Source organism: Castor canadensis, chromosome 5, assembly GCF_047511655.1.
Source record: "Castor canadensis chromosome 5, mCasCan1.hap1v2, whole genome shotgun sequence".
In the NCBI taxonomy this organism is placed as follows: domain Eukaryota; kingdom Metazoa; phylum Chordata; class Mammalia; order Rodentia; family Castoridae; genus Castor; species Castor canadensis.
This window is the reverse complement of record NC_133390.1, coordinates 72878722-72902291: the sequence shown is the minus strand read 5'-3', so window position 1 is coordinate 72902291 and position 23570 is coordinate 72878722. Positions and strand designations below refer to the sequence as shown.

General features: G+C 40.6%; 1 protein-coding gene across 4 annotated transcripts in view; it reads left to right on the top strand.

The window, feature by feature from the left end:
- Positions 1-23570, top strand: part of Slc12a8 (solute carrier family 12 member 8) — a 172068-nt gene that overhangs the window by 89124 nt on the left and 59374 nt on the right. For all 4 annotated transcript variants that reach the window (XM_074073345.1, XM_074073347.1, XM_074073346.1 and 1 more), the window contains one exon: positions 3210-3323. In XM_074073345.1, the coding sequence (XP_073929446.1) occupies positions 3210-3323 (114 nt within the window). The remainder of the gene's footprint in view (positions 1-3209; positions 3324-23570) is intronic.

Genomic DNA, 23570 nt, shown 5'->3' with positions numbered 1-23570 from the left:
CCCATCAGAGGCACCAATGCCTCATTGGACACACTCAGCCTAAGCTCTGGGTCTGGGGGACCAGTAGGTGGGGAGCAAGCTCACTCAGTACTGGGAACCCTGAGGTGGGGGCTGGGGAGTCATAAAGGCCTGGGAAGATAAGGGTTGAGGAAATGATGGCAGCCTCAGGAGTTCCTTCTCATCCCTGGGGAATCAACCCATGTAACCCATGTAAGGGAAGGGCCACCAGGTCCTGTGCCCTGCCTGAATGGGCTTCATCAAAAACAGTTATGAAAATCAGCAATCTAGGCCCTGAGTTCAGGGAGATCACCTCATTGCTCACCTCAACACCTTACTCAGAGACCTCAGACTATGTGTCATGGAGCTTGGACCGGTTCTCTCTCTCTCTCTCTCTCTCTGTTTCCCTTGTTTTTGGTTTTTTTATTCACCTTATCTTATGTTTTCCTCATAAACCACTCAAATCAGTTTTGGGAAGGAGAGAGGTTCAAATGGAAATTAAAACAAAAAGAAGATATTTATACATGGAAATGCTCCCACAGTGGGTTTTCAGTTGTGGGATATTTTGTTTGTTTTCCTAAAAATACTGTTTTTAAATGAGAAGTAGATTATGCATATTTTTAAAATGTTGAAATCTTGTATAAATAAAACAAAGAAAGAAAAGAATTTGTTGGCATGGTAGCACATGTGTATAATCCCAAAAGTCAGGAAGACTAAGGCAAGAGGTGGGAAGGCTGAGAGTTCAAGGCCAATCTGGGCTACATAGTTGTAAAAAAAAAAAAAAGGCCCATTATTATTTACACAAACAAACACAGTTAGTATTTTTGTTTGTTTCTCAACTTTTCTTACATTTATAAATTAAACGTTTTTGTATTTAGACTGAAACTGGCATCCAGTTTCTTGTTTCACATAGCTCACATGTAACATGGACTGTTCTCTGTGGCACTAAAAATCTCCATGCAAACTCTAAAATATCTCAGTCCCCAGTGTGAGATATTTAGACCCTTCTCTAATTTTGCACTATTGTACGTAAAATATTGACAAATATCTTTGTCCATAGAGTTCTTTTCAAGCTAAGATGATTTCCTTGAGACAGGTTTGGAGCTGGACTTGCATCCAGTTCAGAGAGGCAGGCCAGTGGGAGCGTGATATGTGCGTGTAAGTTGTGTGTAGGTATGAACGTGCTTGTGAGTGAGTCACTATGAGTGTGTGCTTGTGGCCATGTCAGAGTTCCACTTCTCATTGGCCCTGCCAGAAAAGGCCTCTTCCTAGACCCATTCTCTCAGCCTGTGGAAATTGGGGGCGGAGAGGAGAGTAGAGGTAGAGAAAAGGCTTCCCAGGGACACATTGGGCCTGAAATCCCTTTGAACCTGCAGGCTGACCTCAGGTTCAGGCTGACCAAATTCTCCCCTGTGTCAGGGCCGCCTTAGGGGCTGGTGAGGTGAGTGGTGTCTGATGAAGTGTTTATGTGTTGTAGGCTAGCCTGCCCAACACACAAAGTCCTCGTTCAGTGTACTTGCAGAACTGTACGTCATGCAGCCTGGCTGAGCTGAGTTCCAAGGCAGGCTGAGCTGGTTTTCTCCTCAGAAAGACTAGTGAGTGGGGTCAGCCAGCGGATAAGCTGAAGTTAAGTTAGCTGTTATTGCTTTTTTGTTAATGAGGGACAACCAACTGCAAAGAGGCCAAACCATTCAAAAGTGTTGTGTGGTACTTGGGATTTAATACGCCAGAACAAATTCTGTATTCAGGCAAAAGAAAGCAATTGTCAATGATTTTAAGTCCTGACGGGATTCCCAAGGGTCACTTGTGCTTCACTGAGCTTTTATTGTTTTTTTGAAAAATATTTTTGCCATGAAGTTATGACTCTTGGAAGCTGGAAGAAGTGTGGCGACCTCATTGGACTCATCCCTGTCACAGGAGCTCTCTTGTGCGTGGGGAGAAGCTCTGATATGGGACGAGGCTCACGGGAGGTTTTGTCCCCCATGGCTCTTTGGGTATTGTGGGCTGATGGCTGGACTCCCATCCTATGTGGTTGTGGGGCTTGAGTCCAGACTTCTCCTGGACTACAGTTAATAGGAACAAACCAACTCATTCTCAGAGATGAGAAGGAAGGGCAGAGCTGAATATCCTGGGTGTTCCTGAGTCAAGAACACTTGACTTATATTTTAAAATTCCATGGCCCACTAGCATGTCCACAGATGTTGTTCAAAGTGACCTCCTTTGACAAAGAAGCAAAGTGCTTGTAAGATTGAAGTCACTTGAAAAACTTGGTTAAGGTCAATGTACAAACATTTTAAAAATGCTTTGAAGAATTCAGATCTGAGATGTTCTTGCTATAAAGTAGTCTGTGAACAGTCTAATAGAAAGCATGGAAGTGAGATGTTCCAAAAGCTGAGCGATCTGAAAGAAAGTGTGACACCTGTTTGCAACTTACTTACTGTGCACCAAGTACAGAGCTGGACTCTGGGGGACAGAGATGTGTAAGACTGGATTTCTTGCCTCAAGACTGTGCTTGGAGACAGACCTAACGTGGGCTGTCTTAGTACCAAGAACGTAAGGAGGAGAATTGTTCCTAGTCAGGAGGAGCTTATAAAGCGATATCTGAGCTGCTCTGGAAGAGTGAGCAAATACTGATGCTCAGAGAGAAGCTTCTGGAAACATGGCCTGAGTGGAGGCACAGGACAGGTAATTTGTGGTGCTCTGGGGAGAGGGACTATAGCAGAGGAGAAAAGACAAAAGATGGAGAGGGTAGGGGGGCTGTTGCCAGGCTGATGAGAATTTTAATATTCGTCCTAAGGAGTTTGGACTTTATTCTGTAGCTCATAGGGACCCATGGGAGATTTTTGACCAGGGTCCCAATTAATTGCAAATAGCAATTCATTTTTTTCAATGAAAAGCAATCACATAAATATATGCTCCTTGAAAGACACTGCAGCTAAATTAAAGTCTATAAAGCCAAAAATGAAGTCTCTCCTTCCCAGAGATAACCACTGTTGTCCATGCCATTCCACCCCCTAAATCTGTAGATATGGATACACAAGAGTCAACCCTCAGACCTGCTCTGTCTTCTACCACTCTCTTCTCCTTCTGTCTGTCTCTCACACACCTCACCTCTTAATACGTAAAGTGATATAAAGTCGTACTGTACTGTAGAGATGTCGGTGCCATATCTAATCGCTTGGCTCATTTTGCCCTCCTTTGTATTATTTCAGAGCATGGCTTTATTGGATATTCACCAGAACTGCTACAGAACAACGCTCTGCCAGACTATAGCCCCGGGGAGTCTTTTTCCACTGTGTTCGGGGTTTTCTTCCCAGCAGCTACAGGTATGATAATTTGAGTTCTTTTTCACTAGATTCCCCAGCAGGACAAGTTGCCCTTCTTATGTCTGGAATGAGGCCTAGAAACTCTCCTCCCCTTACCCCTACCATCGCACCTTCTCCCAGAGGGCAGAGAAACGGTCTTTTCTTTTCTTGCTGGATGTAGGCCAAACTAGGGTCCAAGTGCAGTGAGTGAGTCTCCTTACTCTACTGTTCTCCACTTGACTACTATAATGGCTACAATGGCAAAAGAGGAGACTTCCAAGGCTGAGGTCCCTATAGGACCCTTGCTTCATGTTCAAGTCCCTGACCTGGAAGGTAATAAGCTAACCTGTTTCCAGGTGACCCATAGGAAATACATTTGCTAGGGACTGGGCTTGTCTCCAGGGCACAGACTCAAAAAGCACGTCACTCTTGAGCCAGGGAGTACTGCTGACCTGGAGTGTGGCTGCTGTTATCTCCTTGTGTTCTGTGCCTTCTCCCTCTGCCTTCCTACGTGTGCCATGTCCCCACTCATTATCCTCTTCCTAAATATGATGAAACAGAAGGAGAAGCTACTAGAATGTCTAAGTGAGATTGTCCATACAAGTGTTGACAAGGATGTGGAGAAACTGGAACTACATATATGGCTGATGGGAATGCAAAATGGTGTGACCACTTTAGAAAACAGTTTGGTAGTTTCCTAAAAATTAGACATATATCCAGCTATCCCACTCATGGTTATCTAGTGCAGAGAACTGAAAGCATGTGTTCCTATAAAGACTTACATGTGAAAGTTCAAAGCAGTTTAATTTCTAATACAGTAAGTTTGCCTACTCACATACTTATTTTTGACCAAGTATGGTCAAAAAATAATAGTAAAGAATGAAAGAAAATTTAAAAGTAACACTTCTTACTTCCCATGTGTGCATCATACAGTTCAGTTGTTGTGGAGAAGATCTCAGTCCTGTGTTATCATTTGTGTTGAAATGGTTGTGCAATCTGCTCAGTGTCTCCTTGCCCTTAATTTTGTGAAAATCCACTTTGCAAAAAGCAAATGCTACCCAAAAAGCAATGTAAAAGTGAATGTACTTAATTTAAGTGATAGAGTGAAAATTTTAGATTTATTGAACTGCACCATGTCTTTAGTGGAAGGTGAATGGCGTTATGGGAAAAATGAATCAAGCATCCACTGTACAGTACAGAAGTCTATGAAGCCTGAGCATTCATGGCTGTTTTTCAATGGCAGTCTCCTTGGAGCCATATACTTGTGGACACCAAGGGTCTACTGTATAATCATACAAGAGGAAACTACTCAGCAATGAAAAGGAACAAATTATTCATACCTACATACAACAGATTATGTATGAGTTTCAAAATAGTTATGCTGAATGAAAGAGGTCAGACAAAAAAAAGTACCTTTAAAAAATAAAAGTACATGAAACTCCATTTATATAAAATTCTAGAAAGTGCAAGCTATTGTAACAGCAAGCAGATCAGTAGATGCCTGAGGGGGCTGAGGGGGAGAAGGGAGGGACTATTAAGGGGTAGCAGGAAATTTCAGGATGAAAAGTATTTTCCTGATTATGGTGGTGGTCTCACAGGTATGCTCACATGCCAGAGCTTTTCAGATTGTTGCACTTAAAACATGCAGCTTACTGAATGTTATATTTCAATACATTTATTAAAATGAAAACAACAACTTTAATTACTTTTTCTGAGTCCCATCTCTCCCTTTTCTAGCCATATGTAAGGTGAATCCCTCTCTCCATTTTTCTATCTTCCGCTCAACTGCTCCACACTCACCTTTGGGTTTCCAAGCCTGTCTTCCCAAAGACATTCTTTCCAAGGTCATCAGTGACTTCCACATTACTAAATTCTGTGGGCATTCTTCGTTTCACACTTCATTTGACATCTAGATTTTTCTTCCTTTTGCCTGTCACAGAATGGCAACCTCCTCACCTCCTTCCTACTCTTACCTGCCTGTATGGGCCCATTCTCTTCTTCTGCCTGTCCTTATATGGTGGGGTTCTTCAGATTACTCCAAGTCTCTTTTTTCTCTACTATTTCCCTTTGAATCTCTTCCAATCCCATTGTTTTGTGATGAAAAAGCTGATGATTTTCACATTTACACCTCTAGCTAAGACTTTTCTTCAAGTCTATTGTCATTTATTCAGTAGCCTATATGACATCTTGTCTCAGATATCTTGAACACAGCAGGTTCAGGACCAAACCAAATCCACCTGCCCCCAAGTGGCTCTTTTCCTGTGCTCCTGACCTCAGTGAATGGCATCTCCACCCAGCTGATTTGTCATGACAGCCATGGGGACTTTCTCATGATTCCTCCCTTTCTTCTCAATACTCTGCAAGTCCTGTCAGTTTTTTATCCCATATATCACTGAACTCTTTCTACCTCTTGACCACCCTGATCCAAGCTACATATCTTACCTGGCCCTTCTTTTTGTTGTTGTTGGTGATACTGGGGTTTGAACTCAGGGCTTCATGCTTGCTAGACAGGTAATTATACCACCTGAGCCACTCTGCTGGCCCTGTTTGACCCCTCTTGACCATGGACTGAGCCTGGAACTAGGGTTCAGTAGTGATAAATAGAATCCTGATCTGCCAATCCAGATTTGCCAGAAGGAGTCTATCTCTTTTACTTTTTTAAAAATGAAAAGAATGAATCTCTGACTCTAAGCCTTCCTCCTGCCAGGATGACTTAAAAGTACTCTCAGTCATTCATGATGGCTTTCTATGGCCCTGCCATGCCTGCACAAGTTCCAGGTCTTAGGGTCTGACACAATATCAAGGCCTATTAGGGGGCTCTGGCCCTTCTTCATCTGTGTATAGAACCAGGCCCTTCCATTGTCCTGTCTGAAGGACCTTAGGGCTTATGCTGCCTCTGAGCCACTTTTTGGGACTAGAAATCTACAGAGCATGGGAATCCTATTCTTTGAGTCTACATACTTTCCAGACCTTCCTTTCTGGGGTCTTGCCCCACCAGTGCTGCCAGGAAGTGGGTCCCAGGTCCTCACTGTTCCAGAACTGGTAGGCCTTTTTTCCTGCCACTAACTCCAGAGTTGTAATATGGAGGACAGTCCTGGCCAGGGCCAGCTGTATGGGGGTATGACCCATGCATTTACACTGGGCCCATGCAGAGAAGGACCCCATACTTGATTTCATGCTTTGCTGTTGCTAAAACTCTTCATCATTTTTGAAAAATGGATCCTATAATTTTATTTGACTGAGTCCAACAAGCCATGTGCTAGTCCCTGGTCTTGTCCCCCATGTTGTCCCCATTTGCCTGATATTTTTTTTTTTTTCTACTTCTAAAATCTCTTCTCCAAGGCTGTAGAGAAATAAGTCAAAACAGTGTGCAGGCCAGTTCTACTGCTTTGCTACTGCACATTTCTCCAGGGTCATCAAAGATAGGTCAGCTTCCTCTAGAAAAGGAAAGGAGGAAAAGAGAGGGAGTGAATAAAGCTAATGTCTGAAAATGCTTTCTAGCACTTCTTTGGCCCCTCTCCTCCCACATACTAATGGAGCCCATGTGCAGGAGACTCTTGGTAGGGAGGACCCTTAGCTGAGATACAGGTTAGCAGTTAGTCCTGGGGCACGGTCTGTGCACCTCCTTGGGAATTGCCTCAGGGTGTCCTTGGATACCCCAGGAGGCCGTCTCAGTAACACGACCCTGATGTGTCCACAGTTTGTGCCTCTCTAGGCCCAAGTCCTGGTAAGAGAGCGGATGCCTAGTCTGAACTGGGGTGGGGGTGGTGAGCCTCCCCTGCAGTACTTGCTCTTCCAGGTGGGAATTAACAGTGGCCTGCAGCTAAAGGATGCTACTCAGCAGCCCAGAGATGGATCTGGATTAACTCTGAGATCAGCTAGTCCATGGACTCTCAACTTCCTGCTTTTTTTATTTGCCAGGCTTTGGGTGGAACCTAGGGCCTGATGCATGCTAGGCAAGTATTCTACTATTGAGCTACACCCCAGCTCCTTCATCATACTGCCTTATAAACCCACATTCCTTCTTGATGATCATTCTCAAAACCTCAGATTCTGGAAATTCTGCTCCAGTGAGGGGTGTCTTTGCATTTACTATGGGAATGATGACTACCTAAGAATGTTAGTCAGGATTTATTTTCTGTAGTTTAAGTTATGAAATGATTATTTTTTAATAGTCTAAATATAAAATTATAATGTTGAATAGACTATCAACTGGATAGGCTTCTTTAGCCCACCCCTCTTAGGGTCTTTTCTGTCCCTTCCTCCTCCTGAACTCAGCCCAACCAGGTTGGGAATCACTGATCTGAGTTTGTTTTACCAACTGGGGAGAGAGGGGTACAGAGCAGCTTAGGAAGGACTTGATAAAGGTCGCATAGCTAATTAGTGAGTAAGCTGGGCCATCTTCCTGCTGTGGAGGGTTGCCCTCCCCTGATTCTCTCTGTTCACCAGAGGCCCAGATGTAAACACAGTAGACAGGATGAATGATTTGTACCACTTGTTTTCCCCTGGCAGATGTTCAGTTAAGCTATGAAAAGCATGGATGATTGGCAGTTTCCATGGTGACAGGTTTACTAAGGATTAGCTAGGAGTGAGTCATGATTGGGGCTCCCTCCAACACCATCCTCTTCTGGAGCAAGAGAACCTCCAGGCTGTGGAGCAGGGAGAGTAGTTTTGAAGAACAAGCACTTCTGCCCCAGCCCCTTACATTACTTAAGTTATCTCAGATATTTTATCCCAAGGGCAGACAACTTCCGAATAGCAGGTGGAGATTAGGTGTTGGTGGCCCAGATCTGGCTTTATGAAGCGCCTCTTCCTGTCCTTATTGCACTGGGTTTTACCACACCCTGTGATGGCTTCAGGGGTAGGGGTGGGGTTTTGGTAGGAGCTCTTCATTTGCTTTATTTCTCGAAGCACTTTCCTTCTCCGAGCTACACTATCAAAACCATCTCTCCCTATATGGTTTTCACCAACACACCCTGACAAATGCAGCTACTCCAGGGAACCAGGACCACAATTCATGGAGGAACTAGGAAATGGAAATTCACTGAGAAAAATAACAGTTGTGTGAAGTCACATAACCCTTGTCCCCAAATCCTAAACTCTTACTGGAAGGAATAAAAACCTCTTGGCCACAGTCAGCACTTGGGACTGTGGTTGACCACACCCAACATAAAAACTTGGTGGGAAACCAATAGCTTTTACTACGATATCCTAAGCCACCTTCCTTGGTAAGAGCCTTGCTATTTCTGTAATGTTCTTTGACCTCCTGAACCTGACTCCCTCTCCCTGCCCACAATGCATTTGGGCAACTCTGGGTGTCTGCTGGCTCCCTAGGATTGGCTGTCTGTCCATAAGACCCTCAACCTGATCACTACCTCTACTCAGGATCAGAATACCCTGAGGTCACTCTCCCTCTCACCACCCAGGCCCCGCCTGCTGGCCCCACCTACCTTTCCCACTCCTCCTCTCTCAAACCATCCTTTCCCTCTCCTCCCAAGTTGTGTGTCTTGTGGGCAAAAGGACAAGCACCTGCTGGGTCAGAATGGAGACCCCAGATTTAAGGAATAGAGGGGACCAAGAAAGGACCTGAAGATAGTAGACTCTACCTCATTCTGATGCACCTGTGAGCAGGAACAGGGGAAAAAGGGAAGCTTTATAATTGTACATACTTATAACTATACTATACATGCTTATTTTATAATTCTATTTGTGGAACTAATTTATAATTTTATCAAAATTATTATAAATATCTATAATAATTATTATCATTATAGTTGGCTATTATGTAAGGCACTGTACTGGTCACTCTGTATACAGTCTTTCCTTTAAACATCACTACAACCTCACTGGTTCTATCAAAGGAAAGACTTGTCTTAGTCCATTGTCTGTTGCTATCACAAAATACCTAAGAGTAGGAAATTTATAAAGAATAGAAGTTTATTCGGCTCATAGTTCTAGAGACTGGGATGTCTAAAAGGATGATGCTTGATACCTGCTTAGCATCTGTTAAGGACCTTCTTGGCTGTGTGGAAGGCATCTCATGGCACGACAGAGCAAGCATGGCAGCTTGGATCTCTTTTTCATTTCCTTCCTTCCTTCCTTTCTTCCTTCCTTCCTTCTTCCCTTCCTCCATTCCTAATTTTCTGTGTATTCTAGGCTGGCTTTAAACTTGAGTTCTTCCTGCATCAACCTCCCGAGTGCTGGGATTACAGGTGTCCACCACCCACTCACAGTGCTGGGATTACAGGTGTCCACCACCACTCCTGGCTAGATAGTTGGTTTTGTGTGCATGGTGCTAGGGATAAAACCCAGGGCCTTGAGCATGGTACATTAGTGCTCTACATTGAGCCACATCTCCAGCCTCTCTTCCTCTTCTTATAAAGCCACTAAGCCATCATGAGGGCCCCACTCTCATGACCTCATCCAATCCTTACCACCTCTCAAAAGTCCTACCTCCAAATACCATTGACTTAGGAATTTTTTATTTATCTTTCCAGGACATGAACTTTTGGGGGATTCATTCAACCCATAGCATCTGCCATGAAGCCAATGAAACCTAGGCTTCAAGGACTCTTACTTGTATGAATTCCCTCCAAATCACTGATTCTAATTTCATATTTTACATCTTTAAAATAGAAACTATATTATATAAGATAGAATACAAATAAAAATAATATATAATTTTAAAATTTAAAATATATTCCTAAAATATAAGTTCCTATCTCAAAAGTAACCAGAGTAAAAAGGGCTTAAGGGTATGGCTCAAACAGTAAAGTGCCTGCCTAGCAAGCATGAAGTTCTGAGTTCAAATCCCAGTACTGCCACAAAAAAAAAGGAAGAAAAAGGTTAAGGGCCCACAGAACCTGGCCCTTCCATATGTTCTTTCATCATCCCATTTTTTTTTCTTTTTTTTTTTATTATTCATATGTGCATACAAGGCTTGAGTCATTTCTCCCCCCTGCCCCCACCCCCTCCCTTACCACCCACTCCACCCCCTCTCTCTCCCCCCACCCCCTCAATACCCAGCAGAAACTATTTTGCCCTTATTTCTAATTTTGTTGTAGAGAGAGTTTAAGCAATAATAGGAAGGAACAAGGGTTTTTGCGGTTGAGATAAGGATAGCTATACAGGGAGTTGACACACATTAATTTCCTGTGCATGTGTGTTACCTTCTAGGTTAATTCTTTTTGATCTAACCTTTTCTGTAGTTCCTGGTCCCCTTTTCCTAATGGCCTCAGTCACTTTTAAGGTATCTGCTTTAGCTTCTCTGCGTTAAGGGCAACAAATGCTAGCTAATTTTTTAGGTGTCTTACCTAACCTCACCCCTCCCTTGTGTGCTCTCGCTATTATCATGTGCTCAGAGTCCAATCCCCTTGTTGTGTTTGCCCTTGATCTAATGTCCACATATGAGGGAGAACATACGATTTTTGGTCTTTTGGGCCAGGCTAACCTCACTCAGAATGATGTTCTCCAATTCCATCCATTTACCAGCGAATGATAACATTTCGTTCTTCTTCATGGCTGCATAAAATTCCATTGTGTATAGATACCACATTTTCTTAATCCATTTGTCAGTGGTGGGGCATCTTGGCTGTTTCCATAACTTGGCTATTGTGAATAGTGCTGCAATAAACATGGGTGTGCAGGTGCCTCTGGAGTAACCTGTGTCACAGTCTTTTGGGTGTATCCCCAAGAGTGGTATTGCTGGATCAAATGGTAGATCAATGTTTAGCTTTTTAAGTAGCCTCCAAATTTTTTTCCAGAGTGGTTGTACTAGTTTACATTCCCACCAGCAGTGTAAGAGGGTTCCTTTTTCCCCGCATCCTCGCCAACACCTGTTGTTGGTGGTGTTGCTAATGATGGCTATTCTAACAAGTTTAAGTTTTTAAAAGACAGATTTGAATTGGAAAGCCCTCAGGAGGAAGCTTGGAAGTTCCTGGAGAAAGCGTAAATAATCCTTTACTAACAAGAACCAGAAAAGCCTACTGATTTTCAGGAACAACAACAACAAAAAATTGGATGGAAAGTGGTTTATAACAACTGGCAATAACTGGAGCTGAGGATGTAGCTTAGTGGTACTGTGCTTGCCCAGCATGTGTGAGCCCTGGATTTTTACACATTGTATGTGTACATACAATGGAATATGTGTGGGGGGGGTAGAAAATGGAGTATATATATCATATACAATGGAATATATACATACATATGTATGGCATATATCTATGATGTATATCACATTTTCTTTACCCATTCATTGGTTGATAGACATCTAGGCTGATTCCATAGTTTGGCTATTGTGACCAATGCTGCTATAAACATGGGTGTGCAGGTAACCCTATTGTATGCTGGCTTACATTCCTTTGAATATATACTCAGGAGTGGTATAGCAGGATCATATGGTAGTTATTTTTTAGTGTTTTGAGGAACCTCATATTTCTTTCCATTAGTTGCTGCACTAATTTACATTTCCACCAACAGTGTATGTGGGTTCTCCCCCAATCCTGTATCCTCTCCAGCATTTGTTGTTTGTTTTCTTGATGATAGCCATTCTGAATGGGATGGAATAGAATTTCAATGTCATTTGAATTTGCGTTTCCTTTGTAGCCAAGGATATTGAACATTTCTTCATGTATTTATTGACTATTTTACTTCTTTTGAGAGCTGTTTAGTTCATTTGCTGATGTATTAATTGGATCATTTATTCTTTTGGTGTTTAATTTTTGGAGCTTTTTATATATTCTGGATATTATCCTTTAGCTGATAAGTAGATGGGAAAGATTTTCTCCCATTTAGTAGACTAGCTCCTCATTCTGGTAATTATTTCCTTTGCTGTGCAGAAGCTTTTTAATTTGATGCAATCCTATTTGTCAGTTCTTGCTCTTATTTCCTGAGCAGATGGAGTCCTATTCAGAAAGTTGTCATGTAAGCCTGTATCTTCAAGCATTTTCCATAGTACCCTCAAAGTGTCAGGTTTTACACTAAGATCCATGACCCAATTTGAGTTGATTTTTGTACAGGGTGAGTGATAGGGATCTAGTTTTAGTCTTCTACATGTGGAAATCCAGTTTTCCCAACACCATTTTTAAAGAGGCCATCTTTTCTGCAATGTTTTGGGTCTTTTGTCAAAAATCAGGTAGCTGTAGCTGTGTGGGGTTATTGCTGGATCTTCTGTTCTATTCCATTGTTCTACATGTCTGTTTCCATGCCAGTACCATGCTGTTTTTGTTACTATGGCTCTGTAGTATAGTTTAAAGTCAGATATTGTGATATTTCCAGCATTGCTCTTTTTACTCAGAATTGCTGGGCAATTTGGTGTCTTTTATAGTTCCATATGAATATTAGGATTGATTTTTCTATTTTGGTGAAAAATGACATTGGGATTTTGATGGGAATTTCATTGAATATGTAGGTTGCTTTTGGTAGTATAGCCATTTTCACAATATTAATTCTTCCAACCCATGAATATGAGAGGACTTTCTATCTTTAGTGCCTTCAAATGATCTTCATTTTAGAAATCTCCGTTTTCTAAGTTTATTACTAGGTATTTAGTTTTTTTGAGGCTATTGTGAATAGAATTATTTTCCTGATTTCTTTCTCAACCTGCTACTGAAATTTTAATGTAAGTTAGTGCAGAAACTAATGGAAAGAAATGTGGAGGTTCCTCAAAACACTAAAAAATAACTACCATATGATCCTGCTATACCACTCCTGGGCATATATTTTTTGGTTAGTTTGGCTGAGGATTTGTCATCCTCAAAACACTAAAAAATAACTACCATATGATCCTGCTATACCACTCCTGGGCATATATTTTTTGGTTAGTTTGGCTGAGGATTTGTCAATCTCATTTATCTTTTCAAAGAGTCAATCCTTTGTTTCATTAATTCTTCATATTGTTCTTCCAGTCTCCAGTTCATTAATTCCTGCCCTTTAGTATTTCTTTCTGTCTATTGCTTTGGGGTTTGGTTGTTCTTGTTTTTCTAAGAGCGTGGGTGCATCATTAGGCTATTTAATTGGGGTCTCTCTGATTTTTTTAATGAGGACACTCATAACTATAATCTTTCCTCTTAGCCCTGCCCTTGCTATGTCCAAAAGGTTCTGATAAGTAGTGTTTTCATTTTCATTTGCCTCTAGAAATTTTTTTATCTCCCCCTTATTTCTTCAATGACTCACTGATTGTTCAAATGTGAATTGTTTGAATATTTCCTGTAGTTTTTCTTACTATTCCTTCTAGTTTTATTCCATTGTGATCTAATAGAATACAGGATGTTATTTTGTTTTTGTACTTAAGACTTGCTTTATATCCTAAAATATGATCTAAGTATAATCTGTTTGGGAAAGCATTCCATAAGCTGTTGAGAGGACTATGAATTCTGTGACTGTTGGGTGGAATGTTCTGTAGATATCTATTAAATCTATTTGATCTACAATGTCATTTAATTCTAAAGTTTCCCTGTTGATTTTTTTTTGGTCTGGATGATGAGAGTGGGCTGTTAAAATCACCCACTGCTATTGTGTTTGGATCTATTTGTGATTTTATGTCCACTAGTTTTTGTTTTATGAAATTAGGTGTGCCAACATTCAATGCATATATGTGTACTCAGGAATTGTTCCCTTTATCAATATGAAGTGACTTTTTTTCCTCTAATTTTGGTTTGATGTCTGCTTTGCCAGATATGAGTATAAGTACTCCTGCTTGATTTGGTGCCATTTGCTTGGAAAATCTTTTCCTATCCTTTCACTTTAAGCCTATGATTGTCTTTGCCATTGAGGGGCAACAAATGGCTGGTTCTTGTTCTTAATCCAATCTTCCAGTCTATGTCCTTTGATTGGAGAATTGAGACCATTAACATTCAGATTTGTTATCGAAAGGTGTGTAGTATATTCCTGACATTTTTTTCATAGTGGTTGATTATTTCCTAGTCTTCATTTGCTTATCTACTTGTCTAATGAGATTATTCTTTTTGGTATTTTCATGGTTGCATTTATCTTCCTCTTCTCTATGTAGGATTCTTTTAAGTATGTTCTGCAACACTGGTTAAGTGGTGGTGAATTCCTTACTTTTTGTTTATCATGGGAGGTTTTTATTTCTCTTCAACTGTGAAAAATAGCTTTGCTGGTACAGTAATCCAAGTTGGAAGTTGTTTTCTTTCAGGGCTTAAAATATATCATTCCATGGCCTCCTTGCTTTTAAATTTTCTGTTGAGAAGTCTGCTGTTATTCTGATGGTTTTGCCTTTATGTGTGACTTGGTGTTTCTCTTTTGTAGCTTTCAATATTCTTTCTTTGTTCTGTATACCTGATCTTTTAACTATAATATGCCTTTCAGTGGTTCTTCTCTGCTCTTGTCTGTTTGGAGTCCCAAAAACCTTTTTCACATGGGTAAAATCTCTTTCTTCAGATTTTTGAGGTTTTCTGCTGTTAGTTTATTGAATGTTTTCTATGCCTTTAGCTTGCCCTTGTTCTCTTTCTTCTGTGCCCACAATTCATAGGTTTGTTTTTTTAATGGTGTTCCAGATGTCTTGCATATTATATTTGCACTTGATGTTTTTCTTTACCTTCATCTGAATGTTCCAGAACATCTACTTTGTTTTCAAGTCTGTTATTCTGTCCTTATTGATCATTATGGAGAGGCTTTCAACTGAGTTTTTTATTTGACTTGAGCTTTTCATTTCCAGAATTTCAATTTCATTTTTTTCAGAATTTCTATATCTTTATTGAATTCCTTTTTCATGTCCAGCATTGTCTTCTTTATTTTATTCAGCTCTTTGAATTTTCTTGGTGTTCAGTCATATATTTGTGTCCTCTTTAATTTCATTGATCATTCTTACAGTCATCTTTTTGAGTCCTTTGATATTTTATCCACTTAACTATCATTGTTTGTTACATGTTATCATGTTTGTGGAGTTAAGTTTTGGTGGAGTCATGTTACCTTCTTTTCTCATATTTCTTGCATTTCTGTGTTGAGATTGTTGCATCTGAAGCCAAGTTGTTGGTTGGAAGTTGTAATCACCTATAGCCCTTCAATTGAAATATTCTCAATGTTCTGGCAGGACAGTGTAGTGGCTATTTCTCACCACTGAGCTGGGAGTAGCCAAGCATTCATCACATGCTCATTGCACTGGGCCTGATCTCTAGCACTGCTCGGATCAAGGTAAACTAGCTTGAATCTCTTGTAGAATCATTGGTTGTTCAATTCTGGGCTCCTTTCACTATAGAAGCTTCCTTTCGTTGTGTACTAAGAGTTGTTGTTGGCTGCAGGGAACTTTACAGCTTGTGAGTCAGGCAGGTTCCCACTTGCTCCATAAGCTTCCCCACATCCCAATTTGTGTCCCCAGGGCCAGCAAGCATTGAAGCTTCTCCAATGCATTGGAAAGGGGATGGTAAAAAGAGCACTGAGTTTCACACTGGCATGGGGAACTCTGAGACTGAGTACTCTACCTATTTGCCTAAGTGCTTTCAGATTGAACCCTGCAGTTCACTTCCTTATAGGGGAGGAGGCTGTGGAAATTTTATGATTCAGAAGGTCTGGACTCAGGGTTCCCAGTGCCACCTGGCAGCAAACTCTTACAAGGATGTAGTTCCTGCAGGTGATCTCAATGCTTTCGGACCCCACCCAGCAGTTCCCCTCCCTTTATTGGGGAGGAGGCTGTGTAAACTACATGATTTAGGGTAAGGATTGGGATTGGGACTCTCAGACCTGCCTGGCAGCAAACACATGTAGCTAGAGGCAGCTTCTGTTGACCAAATACTATACCAGCCATGAGTTTAGTGCTTTACCATGGCCCTCAAGCAATAGGACTTGCTCTTTTCCAGGGAGGGTGAGCCTTCACCCACTGTGCCCTTCACTGTTTGATCTCCCTGCTGTTTAAACTTCTAGCAAGACTATATCACACCCTCTCCCTCTCTATAACCTCCTCTCATGGCCATCTCCCACCCAGACATCATAAATGGGTGTCCAGGATTCCCTGAGCTTTGCTTGAGCTTTGTTTCCAAGCTCCCAGAGAATCTCAGTCTCAACAGGCTCCTTCTCAAGATGGCACCTGGCTGTAGCTGTTCAAGATAAGGGGAGTGACAAAAATGTCTTTTTTCACTGAGGCTAGCCTTCCACACCAGAGCGGTTGCTGAGTTACCACATTCTGCATTGGATTTAAGTCTTGCCAGCAGTGTGGGCTTACCCTGCACTCACACTTGCCAATCTATCTCTAAGACTGTCTGGCTTACCTTGTGATTGTATCTTGTCCACCACCCCAGCCAGGGTGGAGCTTGGGACTCTTTTGCTTTTCTATTTCTCTATGGTTTTCAGCTGTCCTGTCACCTCTTTCCTGTTTCCCAATGTTCTTCCTCTCTTAAGAATATACAATAAACACACCTTATTAGTTTTGACCAAGTACAGTCAAAAAAATTTTTTTAAATCAAAAGAAATTTCAGAAACAAAAATTTTAAGTTCCTATGGGCACATTGCACAGCTCAGTGGATGTGGAGAAGCTTTTAGTCAGTGCTACATTATTGTCAGTTGTGTTTAAATTGTGAGATCTGCTGAGTATTCTTTGCCATTAATTTGTGAGAATATCCCTCTCAAAAGACAAATGGTGCCCAAAAGCAAGGTAAAAGTTTGCGTGTTTAATTTAAGTGATAGAATGAAAATTTAAGATTTGTTGAAAGGCAGCATGTCTTTTCCAGAAGTTGGGTGATATTATAGGAAAAATGAGTCAAACATCCACAATATAGTATGAACTCCATGCACCCTGAGCATTCACAGATTTTTCTCAGCAATGGTCTCCATACACCCATGGATACTAATTGTCTATTATTGTCTCTTCCTTGTTACCTGAATCTTCTCATTCATGGAGTCAAAACAGAGCATGCTTCTAAACTGCCATATTTTCCAGTCCCCCTTCTTAGCTCAGCATTTACACTTTTATCTCAGGACTTATTTTTTGAGAACTATAAGGCATTGTTTCCTCTCCTGTCATCCATGTCTGTTGTGGGACCAGACTTTGGAACCAGGGCACTAATCCCAAGCCCTCAGTTAACATAATGCCATCCACTTGAACTGTAGGTTTATGTCAACACCTAGGAGACTGTAGATGGCCCTGGAGGTAGCCCTAAACCTAACCTAGTAAAGTGATAGTCAATATAATATAATATCATACTTGCATTTTTTTTTAAATTTTTATTTTATTCATATGTGCATACAATGTTTGGGTCATTTCTCCCCCATTTCCCCCACCCCCTCCCATACCCCCCTACTCCCCTTACCCCCCCTTACCCCTCACTACCTGGCAGAAACTATTTTGCCCTTATCTCTAATTTTGTTGAAGAGAGAATATAAGCAATAATAGGAAGGACCAAGGGTTTTTACTAGTTGAGATAAGGATAGCTATACAGGGAGTTGACTTGCATTGATTTCCTGTGCATGTGTATTACCTTCTAAGTTAATTCTTCTTGAACTAACCTTTTCTCTAGTTCATAGTCCCCTTCTCCTATTGACCTCAGTTGCTTTAAAGTATCTGCTTTAGTTTCTCTGCATTGAGGGCAACAAATGCTATCTAGTTTTTTAGGTGTCTTACCTATCCTCATATCTCCCTTGTGTGCTCTCGCTTTGTCATGTGATCAAAGTCCAATTCCCTTGTTGTGTTTGCCCTTGATCTAATGTCTGCATATGAGGGAGAACATATGATTTTTGGTCTTTTGGGCCAGGCTAACCTCACTCAGAATGATGTTCTCCAATTCCATCCATTTACCAGCGAATGGTAAGATTTCGTTCTTCTTCATGGCTGCATAAAATTCCATTGTGTATAAATACCACATTTTCTTAATCCATTTGTCAGTGGTGGGGCATCTTGGCTGTGTCCATAACTTGGCTATTGTGAACATACTTGCATGTTAAAGCCGAGACAACTGAGATATCCCAGAGAGCCATAGGACTCAGGTGAAAGACCAAGCCAGAAGGAAGATGTTTACCTACTTCACATGGTAACAGTGTGCCAACCTTGTCATTATACTGATTTAGGAGAAAACATCTTGTTTAAAGCAGTTAACTACTTTAAAACCCATGAGGAGAGGATATATTTCCCTTCAGGCATAGACTAGTGATGTGGAACTGACTGAAGAACCTGTGAGTAAACCAATGTGTGGTACTAGTTACCACTGATGAATTCAACCTTCTTGTGGGGGATGCAACCACAAATTAATTGTGCAATCACTCTGTTTTAGAGAGGGAAATCTAAAGTGCTTGGGGAATGGCTCAAGTCGTAGAGCCCCTGCTTAGGCATTTCTAACACAGGGCCTCACAGTTGCTAGGCAGACACATTACCTCTGGAGCCACTTCTCCAGCCCATGTTTTATTTTTAAAAAAAGTGTTCAGTGTCAAATAGGTTTTAGGAAATACTGCATGCTGTATCTATCTTCTTGGAGTAAATATTAGCATATTATAGGCTCTAGTGTCCAGTAGGAAAACCTGCTAATATTGTTTAATCCAGTTTTTCTCAACTTTTTCTTTAGTTGTGGAACACTAAAAAAGTATAATATCTGTAAGACATTTGGACACTAATGCTCTGGATATAGAATCTATTCTACTGCACCAAGCGTAGATCTAGCTCTGACATTAACAACGACATTTTCTAATTGCACCGGAAGCAGAAAGCAAGCAAAGAATCTCTATAACATTTGACAATAATGGGCACAAAAATACTAAATCAAAATAATTTTTCTAGATTCAGCTGCTAAGCAAGACATTTACAATTCACCAGAATTAGAGAACATCTGCCCAAGAATTGTGCAGTAATACCATGGTAAAATTCTGAAAGTGACAGACACAGTGAACAAGCCTGTTTACCAGTCGTGCACTTTGTTAGCAGAAACGTTGAGCCACCAGGCTTCCCTCTGAAGCATGAGTTGCCCCATCTCCTTGTCACTGGGCCTTCCTGCCTGTGATTCTGGCCATCTACTTTCTGGATTCTCTGCTTTGTGTCAGAAGCCAACTTCCTAGCCATGACTAGGTCTGCTTCATTCCTGAGGGTGGTTTCTAAGAGTAATAGTCCTTTCTCCTCCCACTCGCCAGGATCCTAGCTAGTTCCCTGAGGGCTAGCTAGGGGGACCTGTGCGAATGATGTGGGAGAGTGAAGGGGCATTTGGTAAGCATCTGGAATGCACGGGGAAGCAGGAAGCAGTTAGGATATCAGTCACTTTTCTTGGTGGAAGCATATACATACATACACGAGTGAGGTTCTCATGGGTCTTCATATATTAGCGTTCATAAGTGATGTGAAGGAAGATGTACAAAATAACATGACAAACCATAGGAGATATGAAATGGTGAAGGAATTGTCCAAAGATGAATGAAGGGGCAGACAACTGCTGGGGACTTGAAGGCAGATAGGGCCATTGCAGAGGAATGAGGCAACATGGCCACCAGGGGAGACACAGCACCCAGTCTACCTGGCAACAGGTGAGAATCTTGCCAGAGAGTTCAAATTTGGGAGGTTTGGAATGGGGTGGTGTTAGTGGATACAGCTAGAGTTTGGGAGATGCAGCCAGTGAAGCCTGATTGTTCTGACAGCAAACAGTCAGCAGAGCTTTAGTGACAGAACCTGGCCCTGGGAGCACTGGTAAGAGTAAAGCAGGGCCTATACATCACTCCCTTAAAAAAAAAAAAGAAATACATATATATATATATTCATGTATGAATATACGTACTCATGTATGTATATATGTACACATTTATATAATTCATGTATGTATATATAACAGTACAGAAGTGCTTACAAAGCAATAGTCTCCTACCCCACCTCTGTTTTATTTTGGTGGGGCTAGGATTTGAACTCAGGGCCTTGTACTTTCTTTTGTTTAATTAACATATAATGGTTGTACAGGGGGAAGGGCTTTGCACTTTCTAGGCAAGTGTTCCACCACTTAAGCCATACCTCCCACCCTCTATCCCACCTCTTACTGCCCCAAATACCCCTCCATAGAGGCAACCACTTTTAATCATTTTCAGTACTTTAGGAGTTAATTGTATGTCACAAAACAATATGTTTATACCTTGATTAATCAAAATCAGACATTATATATTGACCCCATGCTAAGAAATAGGAGTTTTAGCTTACTTACATGATTCCCCATCTGCTTCTCAATTTTTTCTAGCTACACTTTTATTCTTAATTTTAAATACTCAATTTAAATTTCTGTTGTCTTATCAGTTCTAGTGTGGATTCACTGCTCATTACTCATCACTCATTACTTTGGTGTGGGAAATTGAGATTCTGTGTTGAGATTAATGCGTTAGAGTCACTTTATTTAATTTAAGGAATGCTTTAGTTATTGTCTTCATTTTAAGAGAATCTGCATAATCCTTTTTTTTTGCAGTACTGATGGTACATAATCCTATTGCATTTGAGGTTTTACAGCAATATCAGGAAAGCTATAGCAAGTTGGTTTTTAGCAGATGAGTGGACTAAATCCCATGAAAACTGTTACTTACCACTTTAAGTGAACATAGTTACACACCCCACCTCCACTTTCCTCATCAAACATTTTTTGTCTTAAGGCTACAAGTCAATAGTTTTGGAATTATGAAGACAAACCGTACCATATTATTGGAAATTTCTTTGCTTTTCTTAGTAAACACTTTAGAAACTCAATTTTATGATGACGATACAGTATACAGGGCTGGGGATATAGCTTGGTGGTTTAGTGTTTGCCTTGCATGCATGAGGTCCTGAGTTCAATTCCCAGTACCACAAAAAAATATATATATATATATACAGAGTTAACTTAAAATTTATTGCACCTGGTATAGAAATATTTGCTAGTGTTTTCCTTGTTTACCTAACAGAGTTAATGCCCAAAAAGCATGTTTAAGTCACCTTCTAAGTTTTCTTATTGGACTAATTGTGGCTTATGACATTACAACCATTAAATTTTCTGAGTGGAAGATCGTGGGACTTACAGTTTTGTTTTTCACATTACTCTGATAAGGATTTTAGTAGCTTTTCTCTTTCCTTTACTTCTCCCTTTTAACTTCCTCATTCAGTTAGCTACAGCATGACGTACATTGTCAAGGTACGTAATACTTGTATTTTGCTTCATAACTGTAGTCATATCATCTATCTCTGTCTGTAAGTCAATTTCAGAAGTAAAACCAGTAAGCCAATAACCCTTTGACTATGTAGTATTTGTTCTCTGAAGAACAAAGTAGCGGGCTAGAATTCTATTCCTCAATGTGATTTCAGTGCCGTCCTTGTGTCATTTAGGGGAGAGCGTTCCTAATATTATGGTCAAACAGGTTAATTTTTCTTACCTTTAGTTAGGTAAGATCATATCACATTTTAGTTTGCTTCATATTTAGGCTTTGAGTTCCTTGTTCACTTTTCTGGGAGTCTCCATTGCCTTTCTTTTTTCTTGTTGACAAAATGAGTGTCACAATATCCCTTAAAGTCATTCCATACGTCAGTCATCATTCTGTGTCCATTACCTATCCAGAGGCATCCCTCCTTGGGCCTCCATTCTCCTGCTGCAATTCTTGATGCTTTCTCAGTGTCTACCTGTGATTCTGGAGCTTCATTTCAACCCTGAGTTATGACCACTGTTTTCTTCTTTTGTGGTTTATACCTTCATTTTGCTGGAGTACCTACTTTAGTAGCTTCCTCAGGAACAATATGGAGAGTTATGGCTTTCTGAGCTCTTGTCTGTTTTCACTTTACTTTAACCTAATTGATAATCTGGCCAAAATTCTAGTTTAAAAATATCTTTCCCTCAGAATTTTTAAGTTAGTGTCCACTATTTTCTAGCATCCAGTGTTTCTGATGAAAAGTCTGATGCCAGTCCAATTTTTGTTGCTATGTAAGTGTTCAGTGCCTATCTTTAGCAGCATTAGGATTTTTTCCTGAAATTGTAAAGTGATACTTTTAGGTATGGATTTTTCTTTTTGTTTGCTTTTCTTTCTCTGCACTTAGTGGGATTTTTCAGTCTGAAGATGTGTGTCTTTTTCACTTTGGGGAAATTTATTTCTATTACCTATCTGATTTTTTTCTTTTGTTTTCTCTTTTCTTTTTGGATCTCCTACTAGTTGACTGTTACAACTCTAAGATTCCTCTCTGATTTTACTGAGATTTTCTACCCTTTTATCTTTCTATTTTAAATGCCTGGATATTTATTTAACTTCATCTTTCAGATCTGTGGCATTTTTAATTTTAATGATCATGTTTTCAATTTCCACGTGTTCTTTCTTGTATTTTTTTTCATAGCTTTTTATTTTAGGGGAAGAATATTCTTCTTGGATATATCTGTTTTCTTCAAAATTCCCTCTTATCCTGATTCATATTTTCTTCTAGCCAGGTTGCTCAATTTTTATTCAGGTATTTATTTATTGGTTGCTGGGTTTTGCCACAAATCTGGTGATCCTTAGTTGCTGAGTGGATTCCTCTGCCATAGGGTGTTTAGGTCTCTTTCTTGTCTGTGATGGGAGAGTGAGTGCAGCCTACCGGTACTTGCGAGCCCAGCTGATTCTTTATTCCTCTCTCTCTTTTTTTGGCAGTACTTGAGTTTGAACTCAGGGCTTTACTCTTGCTAGGCAGGAGCTTTACCACTTGAGCCACTCCGTTTTTTCTATAGAATATTTTCAAGATGGGGTCTCACAATCTATTTGCCCAGGCTGGCTTTGAACCGTGATGCTCCTGATCTGTCTCTTGAGTAGCTAGGATTAAAAGCATGAGCCACTGGTGCCTGGCTGGCCCAGCTGATTCTTGAGCAGATATTCAGTTGGGGTGTGATATCCACACTGACAGCACTGGCTTTCCTTGGGCAGTGTATAAGATCATCTAGAACGGCCTACCAAAGATGCCTTCTCCTTCCCTTTCACTCCCTACTGTTTTTATTGTCTTCTATGACCCAGGCATCTGTGGAAACATTTTATGAACTTAGAGGAGATGCCATTCTCTTTGTTTGTAGGTATTTATTCATTTTTACCCCTTTATTACCCTTTTGTTAGGATCTTTAAAGAGGAGGGGAATGAATGGAAAGAAATGAGCCTAACAGATCATTTTATTTTTTTATTTTTATTGATTTATTTTTTTTATTATTCATATGTGCATACATTGCTTGGGTCATTTCTCCCCCCTGCCCCCACCCCCTCCCTTACCACCCACTCCACTCCCTCCCTCTCAGTATGCCCCCCCCCAATACCCGGCAGAAACTATTTTGCCCTTATTTCTAATTTTGTTGAAGAGAGTATAAGCAATAATAGGAAGGAACAAGGGTTTTTGCT